At 41.2% G+C, this 20,402-nt stretch overlaps 2 protein-coding genes and 1 long non-coding RNA gene across 6 annotated transcripts in view; 1 reads left to right on the top strand and 2 right to left on the bottom strand.

Annotated features, from left to right (window-relative positions):
- Window positions 1-7,156: 7,156 nt before the first annotated feature.
- Window positions 7,157-9,866, bottom strand: il13ra2 (interleukin 13 receptor, alpha 2). Its single transcript, XM_061751694.1, has 7 exons — window positions 9,844-9,866; window positions 9,582-9,675; window positions 9,272-9,423; window positions 9,047-9,203; window positions 8,858-8,972; window positions 7,552-7,736; window positions 7,157-7,434 (listed from the first exon to the last, which is right to left on the bottom strand). Exons 2-7 carry the CDS (start codon window positions 9,658-9,660, stop codon window positions 7,271-7,273), a joined length of 852 nt encoding a protein of 283 aa, XP_061607678.1. The 5' UTR covers window positions 9,661-9,675; window positions 9,844-9,866; the 3' UTR covers window positions 7,157-7,270.
- Window positions 7,693-20,402, top strand: LOC133467163 (uncharacterized). The gene is made up of 2 exons (XR_009785156.1): window positions 7,693-7,816; window positions 18,809-20,402. It is a non-coding gene; the product is annotated as an uncharacterized LOC133467163 (long non-coding RNA).
- Window positions 16,062-20,402, bottom strand: part of lrch2 (leucine-rich repeats and calponin homology (CH) domain containing 2) — a 466,084-nt gene continuing 461,743 nt past the window's right edge. For all 4 annotated transcript variants that reach the window (XM_061751691.1, XM_061751693.1, XM_061751690.1 and 1 more), the window contains 3 exons: window positions 18,950-19,087; window positions 18,784-18,861; window positions 16,062-17,674 (listed from right to left, as the gene is read on the bottom strand). In XM_061751691.1, coding sequence (XP_061607675.1) covers window positions 17,555-17,674; window positions 18,784-18,861; window positions 18,950-19,087 — 336 coding nt within the window. In that variant the 3' untranslated portion in view covers window positions 16,062-17,554. The remainder of the gene's footprint in view (window positions 17,675-18,783; window positions 18,862-18,949; window positions 19,088-20,402) is intronic.

Raw genomic sequence — 20,402 nt, 5'->3', positions numbered from 1 at the left:
TCATATTTTGAATTTATAGCACTTTTCATAGACTCAAAGTGCCTCGCATAGTTAGTTAGTTTTTATCTTGTGTGTCTAGTGTGAGGGACATTAAGTAAAAGGCAGTCAGCAGACTGCAGTGACCTGACAGGACAATAAAAGTACACCAAATGCACTCAGAATTGAGGATCCTGGCCATTGAGGCCTCTGTAAGTGATTGTTAAATGTTTTGCTGAATCCTAAAAGGAACAGGAAGCCACTGCAAGTAAAACAGAATGGAAGTGTTGTGTCTGAAATTGTCTGATTTAGCAAAAGCCTTGCGGCGGCATTCTGAGCTGATTGTCGATGATCTAAAGAGATTTTAGGGGGGTAAGAAAACAGGTGAAGAGAGAATTGTAATAGTCAAGACGAGGAGACAAAGGCATAAATGATCATTTTGAGTACAGAATGAGATAACGTGGACGTAAAATCACCATGACTTCCCCACTAAAGTTTCCCCCCACAGCTGTGAGAACTCTGGATGCAATTACAGCATTCCTCAATAGTGCAAAGAATCACAATAACTTAGTGTATGCCAGCAACGGAAGTATAACACAGATTGGAAAAAAGGCTGGACTCCAGCTGAGACAGTATCACCATTAGTTGTATTTGAGACTTTGGCGTTTCACCCAAAAAGTTGAAATTTTCCATCAAACATCATATGCATTATATTAAGTCGATGTTATGCTGTTAGGAATGCATACTGGTCAAGCTCCCCCAGTTTTTTTTTTATATAAATGCACTGCAAGCAGACAATGTACAGTTTATGCAAACGGGAAAATATGTGAGCTTGCTGACAGGGTGTACAATGACAGGACGGACATTTTTGGCTAATGTTACCATTTTATGAGCACCTTCACTTAGCAACATGATTCAGTTAGCAGGCTCCCTGTGTATACTGTTTAACAAATATATTTGAAATTTTTGAAATGTTCTTATATCAATTGATATTTCACTATGACAGAGTGGACATAAGAATAATCGCATCCCCTTTAGTAAAAATTTGATTGAAAGCCTATTTGCCACTTGCTCTCATGCTGTGAGACATGATGTAACAGCTGGGAAAAAAATAAGACATAATGATTGGGTGATGATCTCATTATGTAAACAAATGACATCATTTCCGGCCCCACCCCAACACCTGAGAGCTATGACATCACGTGTCGTGAAGACTCCGAAAGCAGATGGCATGAAAAGCTCATCTGGACACTCAAGGTTGTTAAATTTATGTGGACATCCTAAATTCTATAGGGTAATGTCTTTTATATATATATATATATATATATATATATATATTTATTTATTGTTGTTAATTTTTTTCTCTCTAAGTACTATGCTAAAACAATTTATTATGATGGTTTGAGAATCAGCGCTCTAAAAAAATCTTTTCATAATGTCATAGAAAGACCGCATCAAAGCCTGAGAAGAAGAATGGACATGCTAAGATCATCGCTTCCACTTGTTGAGAACTTAATATCTGTGACAGTCTTTTTTATATTGAATGTTTTTATGTTCAAAATACAACAGTATACATTGCTTTTTTATATTCAATGTTTTTTTTTCATGTATTCATAATCCAACTCCTTGTTTATGTAGTGTAACTTTTTTTTTAAATATATTCAGCTTTTTTTTTTTTTTATTATGCAACTTTTCTTTTTTTGAGTGTTCATAATGGAGAACTACGAGGAGGATATGGAGATATTTAATACTCTTCTTCCAGCTAATGTACCATCACAATTACAATCTCTTGTGAATGACATTAACAACCGTACAACAGAACAAATCGAGCCCTATTAAATACAGAATGATAATGATGAGGATTTTGATTAATTCAACGCAATCAGACATGTGACTGTCAATTTTTTTAACCCACTACAAACTGCATTGAAACATCTAGAACACCCGTCACCCCCCTTCTAATGACATACAGCACAGGTGTCAAACTCATGGCCCGGAGGCCAGATCCGGCCCGCCGCATCATTTCATGTGGCCCGCGAAAGCAAATCATAAGCGTCGACTTCACGTCTCTTGCTAACATACCAAAACGGCAGATTGAGATATTGCAAGCATTTCTTTCTTTCTTTTTTGTTTACCAACCCCCTTTCAAATATATTGAAAAAAGTATTACTGAAAATTTATAAAATATTTTTTACTGACTTCTGCTTTCAAAACTAGTTATCCATTAATTTGTTGTAACTATGCAATAATATTTGGGGATCATACATTTGTATGGGTTCATAGTAAGGATGTTCAATACCACATGATTTCGGACTGATACCAGTACAAGACTTCTCTCCTAAGTACCAATACGACTAGTACTTTTGATATATAAAATTTCAATTCACACAATGACAGATAATTGTGAAGAAAGATCTTTCTTTCTGACCCACATAATGATTCCCCGATGTGTCAAAGGTCGCAGTCTAGTGCCAACTACTGCTGAGTAGGACTTTATGTCAGATTTCTTTTTGGGGTTTTTTTGCCCTAAGTGTCTGTGGCTGCTATCGGCAGCCTTCGCAAGTACCCTCTACCTTGAAATGAGACCAGTATCGGTCCGATGCCGACACCTGGTATCAATACTCGCCCATCCATAGTTCATTCATAACGGCCCTCCAAGGTAAACCATACCTACGATGTGGCCCACCACAAAAATGAGTTTGACACCCCTGCCCTACAGCAAAATGTATCATCAGAATTAACACAACAAACAGAGAACATGTCTGAAATACAGCAGCATCAACAACAGACAGAGGACATTTGTCAGTTAGCACAACACCAGCAACAACAACAGCATCAACAACAGCAAACATCAGACCCAGTCACACAAACAGAGGCCTTTGATGAAATACAGCATCAACCTCAACAACAGCAGCAACTATCATCAGAGCATGCACACAGACAGTGGAGTTTATCACATTTTAATCATGTGCAACCGATGTACATGTTCAAATTAAATCAGTTGAAAGGAGCTTTTTTGTGTGTGTAGTAAGCAGAGCAGTGTGTGGGACAAGACACAATCACATACATCCAGTGGGGGGAATGAAGGAAAATACATTTTAAGAGATTACGTGTGCAAATTTATGGCCACTTATAGTCAGACCTCAGGATATCATTATTCCACTACATTTTCATGATGCAGAGTGATTCTTACAAGGACACCAAAAGCACTAAATACTAGTATTATTACGAGCTACGAGCGCAGCTTTCCAATATAGAGATGCTCCAGCGTTGTAAATATTTTGTAGAGCAGGCCAGCCCCTGGGGACAGTAACCAGCTGGGCCCTGCAACCTTTCACCCTGCAGGGACAGATTCCAGTTACTGAACCCGGGGGATGGAAGACAGACTTTCTTGGACTCTGAGGAGAAAAAAGGACTGCATAAAGGATGGCTGGTTGGATAGATTATATACAATTCAGGTTGAAGAGTGACGATAAGGAATCATGCGTGCAAACCTGAAAGCGCTCCAGCTCGTCTTGTGGCCCTCACTGGTGGACGTCCTTAGGAGCAAAGTGAAGTGAATAGCAACACCTGAACTATACATTACCACTTCTCCAGTTTTCCATCAAGCATGACCCCACCAAAATTACACATTAACTTGAAACCTGTCACCTCTCTCTCTCCTTATCGTGTCTCTCCTGGGGCCCTCACATGCCACCTAATGAACATCAGTTAAGAAAAGACAAAGCAAACAACACAACAAAAAGCAGCAATGGTACAATTGAGTGGAATTAAAGTTGAGGCCTTACATTTTCTACTAACAGTGTTGGGAAGATTACTTTGGAAATGTAGTTGGTTACAATTTTCAACAGTTATCCTGTTGAAAATGTAAGAGTAGTGTAACTATTTCAATTACTTTCCCAAAGTAATATACCTAATACATTTGATTACATTTTCAATACCTTTCTCAATTTTGAATCAATGTATCAACATGACCATTGGGTGTTTCCTCTAAAAAACTGGATTAAAACCATGATTGATCATTATTTTGGAATTAACCACATATTTATTATTCCTTGCACAAATAGTAAAATGTTAACAAACATGATGAAATGTAAATACATAAATTAAAATGTTTTTTGCATTATGTGTACCACTATACCATACCATGTTGACCTAATGACAAATGCGCACAATTTTGACATCGCTTCATATGACAAACCACATAAATGTTCCATAAAAAGGGTCCAAAATTCTAAAGATAAAAATTCAAAAGTCTTATGTTTTTTAGTTCAAAAGTGACAAACTGCACCACAGGGTGGCACTTTGAGGTCATATTTGGAAAAATATGTCATGTCTGAAAGCAAGAAAATATCACATGACCAGAGATAGCCAATCACAAGCATCGGCTTTAGAAGGAAGAAGTGATATAGAAAAAAAGATCTTGTGTGGATATTTTTCAAGTAGAACAATCCATCCATCCATTTTCTGAGCCGCTTCTCCTCACTAGGGTCGCGGGCGTGCTGGAGCCTATCCCAGCTGTCATCGGGCAGCAGGCGGGGTACACCCTGAACTGGTTGCCAGCCAATCGCAGGGCACATAGAAACAACCAACCATTCGCGCTCACAGTCATGCCTACGGGCAATTTAGAGTCTCCAATTAATGCATGTTTTTGGGATGTGGGAGGAAACCGGAGTGCCCGGAGAAAACCCACGCAGGCACGGGGAGAACATACAAACTCCACACAGGCGGGGCTGGGGATTGAACCCGGGTCCTCAGAACTGTGAGGCTGACGCTCTAACCAGTCAGCCACCGTGCCGCCTCAAGTAGAACTAAAATTGTAATATTTTTCCCAAGGGCAAATGTAATTTAATTACACATTTACTCCGAGTAATTTAATGCATTACCATTACATTTTGTACTTAAATGACATAATCTAATTTCCCAACAGTGTCCACCAATGAAACAGTAAATTAACCTACCCACAGGCACACGTGCATATGGACAATTGTGCATTGATAGTGGGAAGCCTGCAGATGGCTGCATGTGTGACCTTGTCAGTATCATTTCGTACAAGGGATCAAACAGCAAAAACGCAGGTCAACCTGGATCCAGATGTATTCATTCCCAAACTGAAAATATCATGCTGTGTGGGCACAAACGTCTCCAGTAAAATTGGGCAAATTATTTATTATTTAAGTTTTGGGAAAAGTGTATGATAAAACCCTTTATCAAAGCTAAATTATAGACAAAATCAGAGTTTACAGATTTTATTAGAAGGAAAGCATTGACAAGAAAAAAAAACAAATACCTAATGTGGATATTGTTGTTGATGCATATTTAGAATTTGTTTTTTCTGTAACATGGTCATAAGATACACTCATACATTGTTAAGTATAAATACAGTGGTGCCTTGACTTACGAGTTTAATTCATTCGTGACCATGCTCATAACTAAAAACATAACTAGCAAATCATCTTTCCCCATTGAAATGAATGAAAATGCCATTAATCCACTCTAGCCTCCCCAAAAAATACCAGCAAAATGTTGTCACATGCTTTCTAATAACAAAATTATTACAATAAAGTATTGTACTTAATAAAAACATACAGTAATAACAATGACATAGAATGTGAAGAATGAAACAGTTTGTGCACCATGATTATGTTATTGTGCTGCTCCTTCTGGTGTGTGTGCCTTGGCCACTAGTATAATACAGACATGTGGATATACATAAAGGAGCCGGTCACAACTGCTGAGTAAACTGCAGTAATGTTGGCTGTGTTTCGCAGAGGATAACTAATATATGCTTGTGACTATTATTTTTTTGTCTTTCTAAATCTGTTCCTACTGTTTGTGTTGAAATATCCATTGTTTAAAGACAAAACAAGGCAACACTGATGCTACGCCTCAGACCATCTATAACATTTTGCATTGTTTGTTTTGCTACCGGACTTTTGTTCAGTTTGACAGTAAACTGTGAGTGGCCATAAATAGCTTGAGGCCTTTTTTTTTTAAGCATTGTTCACTATCTGCCAAACCATCTAGCACTCTCATCGCATCTGTTTGCAAGTCAAAACAAACAAACAAAAACCTAATCCGGGTCACTCATAAATCCAGGCACCGCTAATATCTATTCCATTATGTTGTTTAGTTTGTGCACTGAATCCCATTCACAGTAAGTGTAGGTATTAATGTTTTTTTCAAAGTGACAAACACTGTAAAATTGTGTCAATGTATAGTAGCATAAAAAAAAAAGATTCAGCTATAAGTAAAAAGTAAAGGGGCCCATGTGGGACACCGTTGTCATTCAAGTGCTGGAGACTCTTAACATCATGAAATTTGACTAGAAATGTTCTTTGTTACATACTGATATCCCTGATTAGAAATTGTATTTGGAAGAGAAAAGAAAAAAAAGAATAAAGAGAGAAAGAGAGCAAAAGAGAAAAAAACAAAAGAAAGAAATGGTATTCGGTATATTATGTTAATCCCATTTAAAGTGAATGTATTGCAAATCGTCCGAGTCGATTTTGTCAATTGTCAAACTTTGAACCACCTGGAAACCGAACCGACCAGCAGCCCCAACCCGATACTGGACCCAAACACAGCCCAGAAATAAGTAGACAAATTATTACCTGAGGAACCCCTAAGCTAGCCAACATCACTTTCACACACGCCTAACAATCACTCAATATCCATTCTTATCTGAGCCTCTAATTAAAATAAGTCCCCTATTTCCCCTAACTCAATATATCAGTATTCCCATCTAGATACTCTCACATCTACAAAACACAAAATATATACCGACTTTCAAACCACCACCCCATACATAAAAAAATTTTTTTATATTTAACTCATAAAAATTCACCCAATAAAAACCACCACCCCCCACACAAACTATTCCAACCTACCAACCATAAAAACTACCACTACCACCCCACCCCTCAACACCCACCCACCGCCCACCCACCCATCCCCATACCATCTACAATTCCCTTTGTTTTTTTTTCCCCCACTTTTTTTTTAACAAAACAAATCCCCCCCCCCCCCCCACCCGGTGTGTGGGGGGTGTTTACACACACTAAACATGTGTGTAGGGGGGGCCCCCCCCACCCCACACCCCCCCCTCCCCCCCCCCCCCCCCCCCCCCTTGCGGAAGCATTTGTGATTCTCACTGTTGTTTAATCATTCTCTCTGCAGGTGGCGCTGTCCTTTTCTCCTTGTACTCTATCCAGCCAATTCCATTTCAAATAAGAAAATTTGGTGGGAAGCTATACACTATTCAAACAAGCGGTCCGGGAGTTTTGGGTATTGGCTAACGTACAGATTCATTTTTCCCATGAGGGCCTTCTTTGGTGTGCTCCACCTCCCATTCTAGGCAGTGCTCAGGAACTCTCCCATCAGGTTTCCTCCAGAGAAGGTTGATATGGGCGAGTCGACCTGTCAGCAGATCGGGCTTGTCCGCATGATCAGGTTTCACTGCGTTCAAACAAGACGACATACAGTAGATTATGATGCTGACAGGTGAACTGGGACTTTGACAGGGTTGCAGGGTAACATAGTTGAGTTGCATGTTTCCATGTTAGAGGAGGGTACCAAAGTTTTGGATTTGAATGGAGGCATACGTAGGCCAAAGGGGGCCTTCGGAAGAGGAGCCATTAACACAGAAGTTGATGTCAGTAAAAACGGAGAAATGTTGTCCTGTAAAGTTGCAGCCACTCTTGACTTCATTTGTAAAGAGGTACTTAGGACACTCCTCTGTTTTTTCCAGTTCTTTGTGCCTGTGGAGAAGAACATAAAGCTCATTGCCCAGCAACAGTGGGAAAAGATGTTTACACCATGATGGCAACCACAGCATTAGGTTGGTTACCAAAGTCAGTGTTTTTCAAACTTGCTTTAGCCAAGGTTATACTGCATTTTTATGCAATACACCACCAAACACAAAGTTACAATTACAATACTGAAATGATGATCCCGTGTCAATTTAATCATCAATTTACTTCCAAATTTATATACATTTATAATTTATGGTACATGCCATGACTTTTTCTGTTGTATGAATGGCAACAGTTGTATATACTCGAGTAATTGTACCTTCTGCCATCTAGTGGCAGAGTAGTTAATTGTTCATCCTATCGCTATATGTCATTGGCATAGATGGCCCTAGATGAACATCCATCCATCTGAGCCGCTTCTCCTCACTAGGGCCGTGGACGTGCTGGAGCCTATCCCAGCTATCATCGGGCAGGAGGACTGGTTGCCAGCCAATCGCAGGGCACATACAAACAAACAACCATTCGCACTCACATTCACACCTACGGGCAATTTAGAGTTGTCAATTAACCTACCATGCAGGTTTTTGGCATGTGGGAGGAAACCTTGTGCCCGGAGAAAACCCACACAGGCACGGGGAGAACATGCAAACTCCACACAGGCGGGGCCGGGGATTGAACCGCGGTCCTCAGAACTGTGAGGCAGACGCTCGAACCAGTCGTCCACCGTGCCGCCTCAAGTAGAACTAAAATTGTAATATTTTTTCCAAGGGCAAATGTAATTTAATTACACATTTACTCCGAGTAATTTAATGCATTACCATTACATTTTGTACTTAAATGACATAATCTCATTTCCCAACAGTGTCCACCAATGATAGTACTGAAGTACTTTGCAGCTAGCTGCATGTGATTAAAATGTGTTAACCTGATGTAATTTTAACCTCTTTTCCTTGAAAATAATCTAATATTGTATATACTATTTTAACTTAACACATTTTAATCATGTGCATGTCCGAGTTAACTAAATTTTAAGGATTTTTTTCTTTAGTGTAGAAGTTATATACCGATTGCTTTAATGGAAAAACATTTTGTTTGCCAACAGAAAAAAATCATAGTATGGGACTCACCAGTAGTACATATGCAACTGTGAGGAGGCTGGAGAGTTTGGGTGTTTATTCCAATTGCAGATCATGTGCTCCATGTTATAAAACACACACCCAAAATCTTTCACGGCCTGACGATCTGTTGAAAATGGAGAAATAAAACCTACATTAATAAAGACAACCATTTCTCACTGCTTTCTCCACCTGACTGACCTGTGCCAGGAGGTTTCTGCACCAGTTCTTTGTAGTTTAGACTCTTGATCCAAGTGTTATTAGTGCAGGATCCACCCAGCAGGGTGTACACTCTCACGCTGATGTCCTTCATCAGATCAAACTGAGCGCTGTATGTCCTCTGAGGCGTCTGAATAACCTAAAAAGGTAAAGTTCTCAATTACTATGCTTGTATTTGAATGAGTGTTGTATACAGGCGGTACTCACGTCCCAACTCTTCGTATATGCGTTGAAGTATTCCAACTGGTAATGTATAGCACCTTCTTGGATATTAATTAAACTGGATGGCAGAGTCCATGTTATCTCCAGACGGCCAAGATGACCAGGATCTATGATTTTAATCTCCTCGGGGGGATCCACTGCAAAGAAAATGACATCATACAATATAATGTGTAATGAAGTGAAATCAAGGATGCTTGGGTGGTTGGATTCAAGTTAACAGCTAAAACAAAGTTGCATATTTCTGCAGATTAAGTCACTAATGACATAAAATTCATTTTCAAGTAAAGTAGAATACCATTGCAATGCAACTTGTCCGTGCAAATTAAGAGCACCATCAGTGAAGCTCTGTAAGCCAGTTTAAATGCCATCAGCATTTTTATGCGCGCACTCTGAAAAACACAAATACAAGTTAAACATGTTGTGGAAATGCAACTGAAATCCGATGAAAACAAAAATTAAAGGAACGGCCAATATCAGATTGACTAATCATTGATAAATGTATGCAACAAGTGGGAGTAAAAATATGTGCAGGAAAGCCCACAGGGGGCAATACTTACATGAGTGTGATCCAAAAGTGTGTGTCAAGTGAGTGAATGATGCTTGCCTGCTCGGTGCAGTTTTAGACTTCTTAGGAAAAAGCAAGAGGGAGGGGCTATTCCACATTAAAAGAGGATTATGGCAAAGCAAGTTGTCTGGTGTTATTTAAGAGTGTAATAAGTAATAATAAATCAATTCATTTATGTTGACACTTGTGCCCCTTCATAGGTGTGCCAGAAAAGTTGCAGGACTGATGTTGCAATAGATATATTTCAAACCCAAACTACAAACTACCAGTTTTCCCCTTTAATGTTGGCCAGACGATCAACCAGAAAATCTACAATGCAGCGGCGTTTGCTCCGTTCACGGTGTGAGAAGAGATGAGTTGTGGCAGGAAAACCTCTGGCTGCTTCACCATGACAACGCACCAACTCACACACAGTGCCCCGAGCATCCGACAGTTCACGGCCGAGAAGAACATGGCTTTATTTTTACATTATCATATTTGAAAACTAATAATTAATCAGCGGCACGGTGGCTGACTGGTTAGAGCGTCAGCCTCACAGTTCTGAGGTGCGGGGTTCAATCCCCGGACCCGCCTGTGTGGAGTTTGCATGTTCTCCCCGTGCCTGCGTGGGTTTTCTCCGGGCACTCCGGTTTCCTCCCACATCCCAAAAACATGCATGCATTGGAGACTCTAAATTGCCCGTAGGTGTGAATGTGAGTGCGAATGGTTGTTTGTTCGTATGTGCCCTGCGATTGGCTGGCAACCGGTTCAGGGTGTACCCCGCCTCCTGCCCGATGATAGCTGGGCTAGGCTCCAGCACGCCCACGACCCTAGTGTGGAGACGCGGCTCAGAAAATGGATGGATGGATGGATGGATAATTAATCAATGTGATTATTATTCCCCTATCGTATAAAATGTTAGAGTGTGTCCTCAGTTCCTCAGAAGGCGGGAAAACTTTTTTTTGTTGCTCCTTGAGCAGTCACCTTATCGTGGTGGAGGGGTTTGTGTGTCCCAATGATCCTAGGAGCTAAGTTGGCTAAGTTGGCAGGGTCACCCATGGCAAACAGGTCCGAGGTGGTGAGGGACCAGACAAAGCACGGCTCCAAAAACCCCTATGACGAGTACAATAAATGGAATCAGGTTTCCCTTGCCCAGACGTGGGTCACCGGGGCCCCCCTCTGGAGCCAGGCCTGGAGGTGGGGCTCGAAGGCGAGCGCCTGGTGGCCGGGCCCATGGGCTCACCACATGTGGGAGAGGTCGGGTGCAGTGCGAGCTGGGCGATGGCCGAAGGCGGGGACCTTGGCGATCCGATCCCTGGCTACAGAAGCTGGCTCTAGGGACGTGGAATGTCACCTCTCTGGCAGGGAAGGAGCTTGAGCTGGCTCTGATGGTGGCGGAAGATTCTGGTCCGACGTGGCAGGCCCAAACGTATCGTGAGGGTCTGCTGGGAACGTCTGGCGGAATCCCCTGTCAGAAGGATTTTCAACTCCCACCTCCGACAGAACTTTGCTCATGTTCCGGGGGAGGCGGGGGACATTGAGTCCGAGTGGACCATGTTCCGCACCTCCATTGCTGAGGCGGCCGACCGGAGCTGTGGCCGTAAGGTGGTTGGTGCCTGTCGTGGTGAAGCTGAAGAAGGAGTCCTATCGAGCCTTTTTGGCATGTGGGACTCCTGAGGCAGCTGATGGGTACCGGCTGGCCAAGCGGAATGCAGCTTTGATGGTCGCTGAAGCAAAAACTCAGGCATGGGAAGAGTTGGGTGAGGCCATGGAAAAAGACTTCCGGACAGCTTTGAGGAAATTCTGGTCCAACATCCGGCATCTCAGGAGGGGGAAGCAGTGCACCATCAACACTGTGTGTAGTGGGGATGGGCCGCTGCTGACCTCGACTAGCGACGTTGTGAGCCGGTGGAGAGAATACTTCGAAGACCTCAATTCCACCGACACGTCTTCCCATGAGGGAGCGGAGTCTGGGTTCTCTGAGGCGGGCACTCCTATCTCTGGGGTTGAGGTCACCAAGGTGGTTAAAAAGCTCCTCGGTGGTAAGGCCCCAGGGGTGGATGAGATTCGCCAGGAGATCCTCAAGGCTCTGGATGTTGTAGGGCTGTCCTGGTTGACACACCTCTGCAACATCGCGTGGACATCGGGGACAGTGCCTCTGGATTGGCAGACTGGGGTGGTGGTCCCCCTTTTTAAGAAGGGGGACTGGAGAGTGTGTTACAACTACAGGGGGATCACACTCCTCAGCCTCCCTGGTAAGGTCTATTAGGGGTGCTGGCGAGGAAGGTCCATCGGGAAGTTGAATCTCAGATTCAGGAGGAGCAGTGTGGTTTTCATCCTAGCTGTGGATCAGTGGACCAGCTCTACACCCTTGGCAGGGTCCTCAAGGGTGCATGGGAGTTCGCCCAACCAGTCTACATGTGTTTTGTGGACTTGGATAAGGCGTTCGACCGTGTCCCTCGGGGGGTGCTTCGGGAGTATGGGGTACCAAACCACCTGATACGGGCTGTTCGGTCCCTGTACGACCGGAGTCAGAGTTTGGTCCGCATATCCGGCAGTAAGTCGGACTCGTTTCCGGTGAGGGTTGGACCTTTGTCACCGATTTCTAGGCGCAGCCGAGGCGTAGAGGGGGTCCGGTTTGGTGGCCTCAGTATTGCATCTCTGCTTTTTGCAGATGATGTGGTTCTGTTGGCTTCATCAAGCCGTGACCGCCAACTCTCACTGGAGCAGTTCGCAGCCGAGTGTGAAGCGGCTGGGATGAGAATCAGCACCTCCAAATCTGAGACCATGGTCCTCAGTCGGAAAAGTGTGGCGTGCCTTCTCCAGGTCGGGGATGAGATCCTGCGCCAAGTGGAGGAGTTCAAGTATCTTGGGCTCTTGTTCACGACTGAGGGAAGAATGGAACGGGAGATCGACAGGCGGATCGGTGCAGCGTCTGCAGTGATGCGGACTTTATATCGATCCGTTGTGGTAAAGAAGGAGCTAAGCCAAAAGGCAAAGCTCTCGATTTAACGGTCGATCTACGTTCACCTATGGTCACGAGCTGTGGGTCGTGACCGAAAGAACAAGATCCAGGATACAACCGGCCGAAATGACTTTCCTCTGCAGGGTGTCTCTCCCTTAGAGATAGGGTGAGATAGCTCGGTCACCTGGGAGGATCTCAGAGTAGAGCCGCTGCTCCTTCACATCGAGAGGAGCCACATGAGGTGGCTGGGGCATCTGTTTAAATTGTTTAATTAACACCTCTGACTAAGTCAATCAAATCTAGGCATTAGGATATTAAAAAAGACAGAGTATTGGATCTCATTAGTTGCACCGGTTTGTGTCCGGTGAATGTACAGTTCATCATCGGATTTTGCAGCAGGATCTTATCCACTGATTTTCAGTAGCATCACAACAACAAACATTTAGGGTGACCTGGTTGACATAAGGGTGCACTAGCGGTTAGCACGTCTGCCTCACCGCCAAGAGTTCCCTGGTTCGAATCTCGGTTCGCACCCACCTATGTGGAGTTTGCATGTTCTCTTCGTGGTTGTGTGAGTTTTCTTAAGGTACTTTGGCTTCCTCTGTCAAAACATGGAGGACCCAAGTGCAGGGAAGCAGGGAGGCAATGCAGTAGTGCAGGAGTATATAAAAAATTATATTTAATTCCAAAAAACAAAAGGAAAACAAGGATCATGAGAAAGTCTAAATGCTAAATTAAGAGAGTCCAAAATCTAAACACAAAGTAACAAAGAAACACTTGAGTTAACCCAAAACAAGAAACAAGACATGACTGATGAAATAACTGAGCAACAACTGGTGACTATGACATGGCTCAGACAGAGACAATGACACCTGACAATGACATACCGCAAAGACATGTGACAATGAACTGACAAGAACTGAAAGAAACCAGGGAACTAAATACAAACAGATTGACAAGACAACGAGGAACACCTGGACAAGACACAAGTGGCTGGAGAGAGCTGATTGGTCGACACAAGGTAGCCGAGAACAGGTGGACACAACAACCAAATGAGCACACGACAAACATGGAACACAGGAAAACATGGAACAAAACTAAACACAACCCAAACCAAAACACAGACCATGACATCCTCTCACATTCCAAAAACATGCACGTCTGGTTTCTTGAACAATGTTAATTGTTGATAGGGGTGAGTGGTTTCTTATCTATCCGTTCTGTCCTGTGATTGGTTTGCAACCAGTCCAAGGGTGTACCCCAGTCAGCTAAAAAAACTGCTGAAAACACTTCCATTCATGTTTTTTTTTTAAATATGGGAAAACTACAGGTGGAGCCTAACATTCTGTTAATGCATATTCTTTGTTATTGCTTGCTACAATGTGCTATATTTCAAATCAAACTAAATCAAATGGATTTCCACATTCTATCAATTGTAGGATGTAGGAAAAAAACACAAGTGATTGAATTGCAAATAATTTATTTATAATTACCATGTTTTGATGTTTTTTGTAAGAAACAGAGGGATGTTATACAGATGAGATGTACAGAGCTTCGGTCATTCATTATTTTTACATGCAATTGACCTACTTTAAAATACAGGGGGAAAAAGTGTGTACATAGCTTTAATTTTGGTATGGTATGTCAGTGACTCATGGTTGCACCGTTGTCTTTCAATGTTTCATGTGAGGACATGAAATGTTCCCTTGGTTTCATGAAGTCAAAATGTAAACAGCATGATGAAGCTGACTGTTTAAAATACCAATTGTAATTGAAAATATCCATGTGTATTGATTGATTCAAGGATCAAATACAATGTTGTGAATTTTGCCTTTCAGCTCCTTTTTGAGAACAAGATGCAAAAGGTACTCGGAGGATATAACAGCATGCATGTTGAAAAAAAAAGCGAGAGAAACAAAAGACAAGATATTTGACAAATATTGTGCTACATTTCATTGTTTGCACCTTAATTCATTGTGTTCCTAAAGCAAAAAGGGGGAAATGTCTGTATGGTAAATATTTGGTCACTTAAGAGTCATAGATCAGGGGAAAAAAACAAAAAGCATCATTTAGATCCCAACAATGATGATTAATTATAATTATGATTATTTCAGAAATGCCAAGTATGATTCATATGATCCATTATTGACCGGTATGACTCATCAGTATATGATTCACATGATTCATGATGGACCACTCTAACTCAGCAAACAGAATGTACAGTCAAGAACAGATTGTTCCAGTTCGTGTTGAAATATTAAGTATCCTTTCACTTCCCCTCTCTCTCAAGCAGCTTTTTTTGTGTGACCTTTGTCAATTCAATTGCGTAGTCTGTGGGATTATAAAATAATGACAACAAAACACTTGATATAGGGGTGAGGTGTGGAAGTCAAAACATGTGACACCTGAGGTAGCTTACGAATTGGTTTCATTTATTTTTTCCTCTTCAATTATGTAGATGGTTATAAATACACCTCAAATGCTACCTCATTCATGATCAATCAGACGATAATGCTAGCACAAAATGTATCTTTCGACTGGTGTATAAACACGTTCACTTATAAACTTCCCTCCATCCATTTTCCGTACCGCTTATCCTCACTTGGGTCGCGGGTGAGCTGGAGCCTATCCCAGCTGACTCTTGGCGAGAGGCCGGGTACACCCGGAACTGCTCACCAGCCAATCGCAGAGCACATATAAACAATCAACCATTCACACTCACATTGACACCTACGGGAAATTTAGAGTCTTAAATTAACCTACCATGCATGTTTTGGGATGTGGGAGGAAACTGGAGTACCCGGAGAAAACCCACACAGGCACGGGGAGAACATGCAAACTCCACATGCAAGGCCGGCTTTGAACCCGGGTCCTCAGAACTGTGAGGCGGATGTGCTAACCAGTCACCCAGCGTGCTGCACTTATAAAACAGTTAAAAAATAAATAAAATTTAAAAAAAGACAAAATATATACACTATGGAATTATCTGACATGGCTGACTTTCTATTCTGTAAAAAGTGCTTCTACAGTTTCTGATGGGATATGGATTATAATGTATTGTATGGATGGATAAGGTACTGAAGTAAAGTTGTTTATCCAACTGTTAGAAATGAAAGATTATGTTTTTCACTCAATTAATGAGTAATAATTGTTTTTTTCCATGAAATATAGTCAGTATACGTAAAAAGGGGAAGCAAATATGAGACATCCAAGCATGACCAAAAAAAATAAATAAATGAGAGTATTGAGAAAGAAGAACAAGCACATCAGATTTAAATATATTTGTCAAACATAACGTCATTGTTCACTTCAAAAAATACACAGGTCTTGCTTTCAGTGAGAAAATGTAATAACTCATAACACAATCCCCAATCTGGTGTTTTGCACATTCCCATGCCATTCCCATATAATGTAATCCCGAGAAAAGGTTTCCAGAATTCAGCAACCCTATTAAAAAAAAAAAAAAGTAGAATACGTGAAGTGTACAGTTTGTGTCACTTCCTAGGAAGAGAGGAAATCACAATTTGGACATTTTTCAAAACAAACAATTCCTTTGTTCGAGTCAAAAAAAAAAGTTAGGAAGGAAGGAAGGAAGAAGGGTATGGTTAGTCAACCCTCGGTAAATCCTGGAAAGATCATCATGTCGTTATCATTCATTTCAGGTCATCTTTATCTATCTTTTATATTGTGGCCTTTCCTTCAAATAAAGTTAATTTTAAAGGAACAGGGAGTTCTGTCAGTGACACGCTAAAATATTTTAAAGTTAAAAAAAAGAAATAATCCTTAAATAAATAAATAAAATCTAAACTCTAAAATCAAAAATGTAATTATAACAGTAAACATGAGGTTGAGAATTTAATTACTGATTCAAGACGGTATCATGATCAGAGTTATGGCCAAGGTACATACATGCAAAATAAAAACATTTAACAACACATGCGATTGCCAAACAACAATAAAAGCATGAATCATTTTGCTTTCCCTGACGTGACTGAGCATATGAGACGGTGCGTGCACATTGTGCTTTGTGGAAGTTGTCTCGTCGTGTTTGGATCCTTCCACGGTAAAAGCATCCAAAGCAAAGATGAAAAGCTGCTTTGTGTCTTGCGTGACAAAGTATTAAAATGGTAGAACATTTTAAAATACATGACTTTTAATTAAAAGAGGAGAAAATGCTCTGAAACCAAAGTGGGCTACATGTCATCACAGTGATCCTATACACTAACTGCGTAGGATTTGTACACTAGTTTAAGAAGGTTTGCTATGGCATGACTTCAACAACAAATGCGGTCGTCATGCATTTTGAAAGGCAAAGATTTGAAACAGTAGAGTGCTCAAACTGGCAGGTAAATTAGCTGTATAGAGTAGAAAGAATGCAAACAGCACTGAATATAAATAAGTTCATGAATGACAAGGGGTTCAAAGAGTGCGTTACATGTCACAACCGGCACTTGAAGTAGGCTCAATAATCACTGGGCATCGAAAGAGGGATCAGCGGGACTTCCTTTAGAGACACTGTCTAGTCCAAAAAGTCCCAGTGGTGGAAGTAGGAAGAGGATACAGGTCAAAGCTGTGATGGACAGGAAGCGTCTGACATCATACACACAGACAGGAGGAGGTTCACCTTCTAGTCTACTGTTTCAGTCAGGCACAAAGCAAAGCCACGAGCCACTAGGTCCACGCCTTCTGATAGGGGCACAAAGAGGGGATCTCTGGTCCCTGGTGAGGTGGGAGTGGGTTTGGGCTGGACAGGCGAGTGTCAAGCGGCTGATAGTTGCGTGGGCTTCATGGCGGGTAGATCCAGCAACGCCTGCACGGTCACGCTCACCTTGACCAACCCACGCTCTTCCAGGATGTGATGGGGCAGACACAGCTTGTCCTGCGTTAGCAGAAAAGACGCAAGTGGAAATTAAACACGGACGGCCCGAAAGGTGGCAAAAGTAATCACACGCTGTACTAAAGTCGACGTACAGATACTTGTTTAAAAAAAAGACTTAAATAAAACTATCATTACTGATTCAACTCAGGTACTAAAGTAAAAGTTAAAAGGTACACTCTTTAATGTACTTAAGAACAAAAGTAAAAAGTTAATTTTAGTGTCAATTATATACTACAACCATTATGACTTGGCACAGCAAAAATAACTACACACAAAATAGTTTCCTTCTTTTATTAGGTTACGAAGTGTTCGTACTGATAAGAAAAAATAAATACAAAAATCACATTACATATTGATGAAGAGCTAGTTAGCGTTGTCATTCTCATAGTTTTAATAACATGAACTAAGTAGCTAAAAATGCAAAATTAGCTAATGATAATGACTCGGGGAAAAAAAATTTGTTTTAGATTAGAGAAAACCTTTTTGAACACCAGAGGCTTGTGGTTTTTAGGCTGGCAAGACACAACGGATTCGCCACAAATCATTGTTGGTGCTGACAACATCAAATAATTCTCCCGAATGCGGCTTGGCTTGGTCCTAACATAGTAATTCTTGTTATGGGGTACTGACAAAGGTGAATAAAAAAGAACTCGGTATAACCTGTATACCTACAAGTGCAAACACCTGTATTTCTGGTGACAGCCTGTACACCACTCTTCAAGTGAAACTACACAAACTCTCCCCTATTAATATCACTCTTTGAAAAAAGAGTAGCTGCTAGTAGATGTAACTTTATCTCATGAAGCAGATCAATAATCTATCATTAAAAGTGGTACAAGCCATTCTTTTCTCAAAATTAACTTCATATGAGACCTTAATTTAATCCTACTGGGTGAGTCAGTCAGGCTGTCTCAGCATTAGTTTCAGCAATTTTGTGTTCTTTCAGTGTATGTGAAGTTACATGTCCAAATATGTATCTTAACCTCCCTTGGAGAAACATGTGGGTGATGGACATGTTGGCAACATTACTTAAAACATTGGTCGATACAAATTGCCAAAGAAAACATGTATAAAGAGTGAGTGAGGCATGGAAAGTTGTAAATGATTACCTGTGGAACTCCCATTTTCTTACAGGCATCCAGGAAGTTCTCCACATTTCTACGGCATTTTGCCATGCTGAGCTTTGGCTGAGAAGACACAAAGAGGATCACCACAAAATACAAACACCTATTACTTAGCTTGCACTAAAAGATGTAATAAATAAAAGTGCACTACCACTGCAGGCGAAGGTACGTGGATGCTGGCTACAGAGCGAGGACAAATGTGATTGGCTAAATGACAAAGGACCACGCCGTCCATCAGAGCAGCTCCGACATCGTCTGGAAGCAACACCTTCAGTCTGGACTCAATGTTCTGCAACAATGTCAAGCAAAAAAAATTTGTTTTCTTTACAAAGATAAGAGTGCTTAGTTTTGACTAGCAGAGAGGTATTAATTTAACAATATGTTTATTATTGTGGTTGTAGTTTGCAGTGGAGGCACTGATGGTGTAGTGGTACATTTGCCTATCTTTTGTGCAGTTAGTGAATGATGTCTGTCACTAGGCACTACAGTATGTGCCCTTTGATTGACTGAAGACCAAGTCCAGGGTGTAGTCCGCCTTTTCCCCAATGTGAGCTGGGATAGGTTCCGGTTCTCCATGACCCTCAACATGATAGGCGGTATAGAAGATGGATGGAATTCTTTTTTTACCTCTGTCAGACAAAAAAAAACTTTGCTCGCAGTTTTACAAAGATAAGAATTCTCAGTTTTGATTTGCACTGTCAGAGAGGTATTATTTCAAAACGTTCATTATTGTTGTAGTTTACAGTTGTGTAGATCTGTATTGCATCATCATCAGTTTGACCCTCTAATTAGCTAGTAAAATAATATATTTTGATGATTAAATTTTTGATTATCCAATATTTCCTAATAAAGAAGCAGTAGTGTTGTGTCACACCACGACGTAAAATACTACAGATTGATATTTGCTGCAAAACATTATCAACATGGGAGGCAGAACTGTGCTAAAAATGCTTAATTTTGCTGCAGAAACACAATATAATTTCAAAGGGCTGTTTGGTGTCATTCATTTACTTGGTAGTTTTAACAATTTAAAAAATCTTCAAGTAACTCATTACTTGTTCCATCCATTGGTCCATTTTCTACAGTTTATCCTGTTCAGGGTCTACAGGTGAGCTGGCTCCTACCCCAGCTGACTATTAGGTGGAGGTGGCGTACAAGCTGGACTGGACTTCAGTCATTGAAAGGGTACAAACAAACATTAACACTTACATTAAATTTAGAGTCTTCAATTAACCTGACATGCATGTTTTTGCAATGTGGGAGGAAGCCAAAAACCCATGCAATCAAGAACATGGAGACTGCACGGGGAAAGGGCCGTGCCGAGAATCGAACCAAGAAGTTTTAAAGCGAAATCCTGCTCAATACTGAGGAGAACGGGCTCAGTCATTGCTTTAGTGATAATACTCCCAAAGCCATTTTCCAGAAAATGTTGCTCATCACTGGTGCCTTGGGTCTTAATTTTAATTTAAGAGACATTAACTGAGAAGCCAGCATGGTCAGACTGCAAATATTTGGAGAAAACTCTCCTGATACTGCCTTTGGCTTGTGACACAACTTTGGAAACATGCCAAATCATAAAATCGATAATAAAAATAATATGACAA

Source organism: Phyllopteryx taeniolatus, chromosome 17 (assembly GCF_024500385.1).
Source record: "Phyllopteryx taeniolatus isolate TA_2022b chromosome 17, UOR_Ptae_1.2, whole genome shotgun sequence".
In the NCBI taxonomy this organism is placed as follows: Eukaryota; Metazoa; Chordata; class Actinopteri; order Syngnathiformes; family Syngnathidae; genus Phyllopteryx; species Phyllopteryx taeniolatus.
Note: the sequence above shows the minus strand (reverse complement) of the source record. Positions and strands in the feature narration are given on the sequence as shown.

Coding starts and splice junctions, on each gene's coding strand:
- il13ra2 (XM_061751694.1), bottom strand. CDS start 9,660: ATGCTGATGGCATTTAAACTGGCTTACAGAGCTTCACTGATGGTGCTC. Junction 9,204..9,271: donor CATATACGAAGAGTTGGGAC/GTGAGTACCGCC, acceptor TTACCTTTTTAG/GTTATTCAGACGCCTCAGAG. Junction 8,973..9,046: donor GCAGAAACCTCCTGGCACAG/GTCAGTCAGGTG, acceptor CATTTTCAACAG/ATCGTCAGGCCGTGAAAGAT.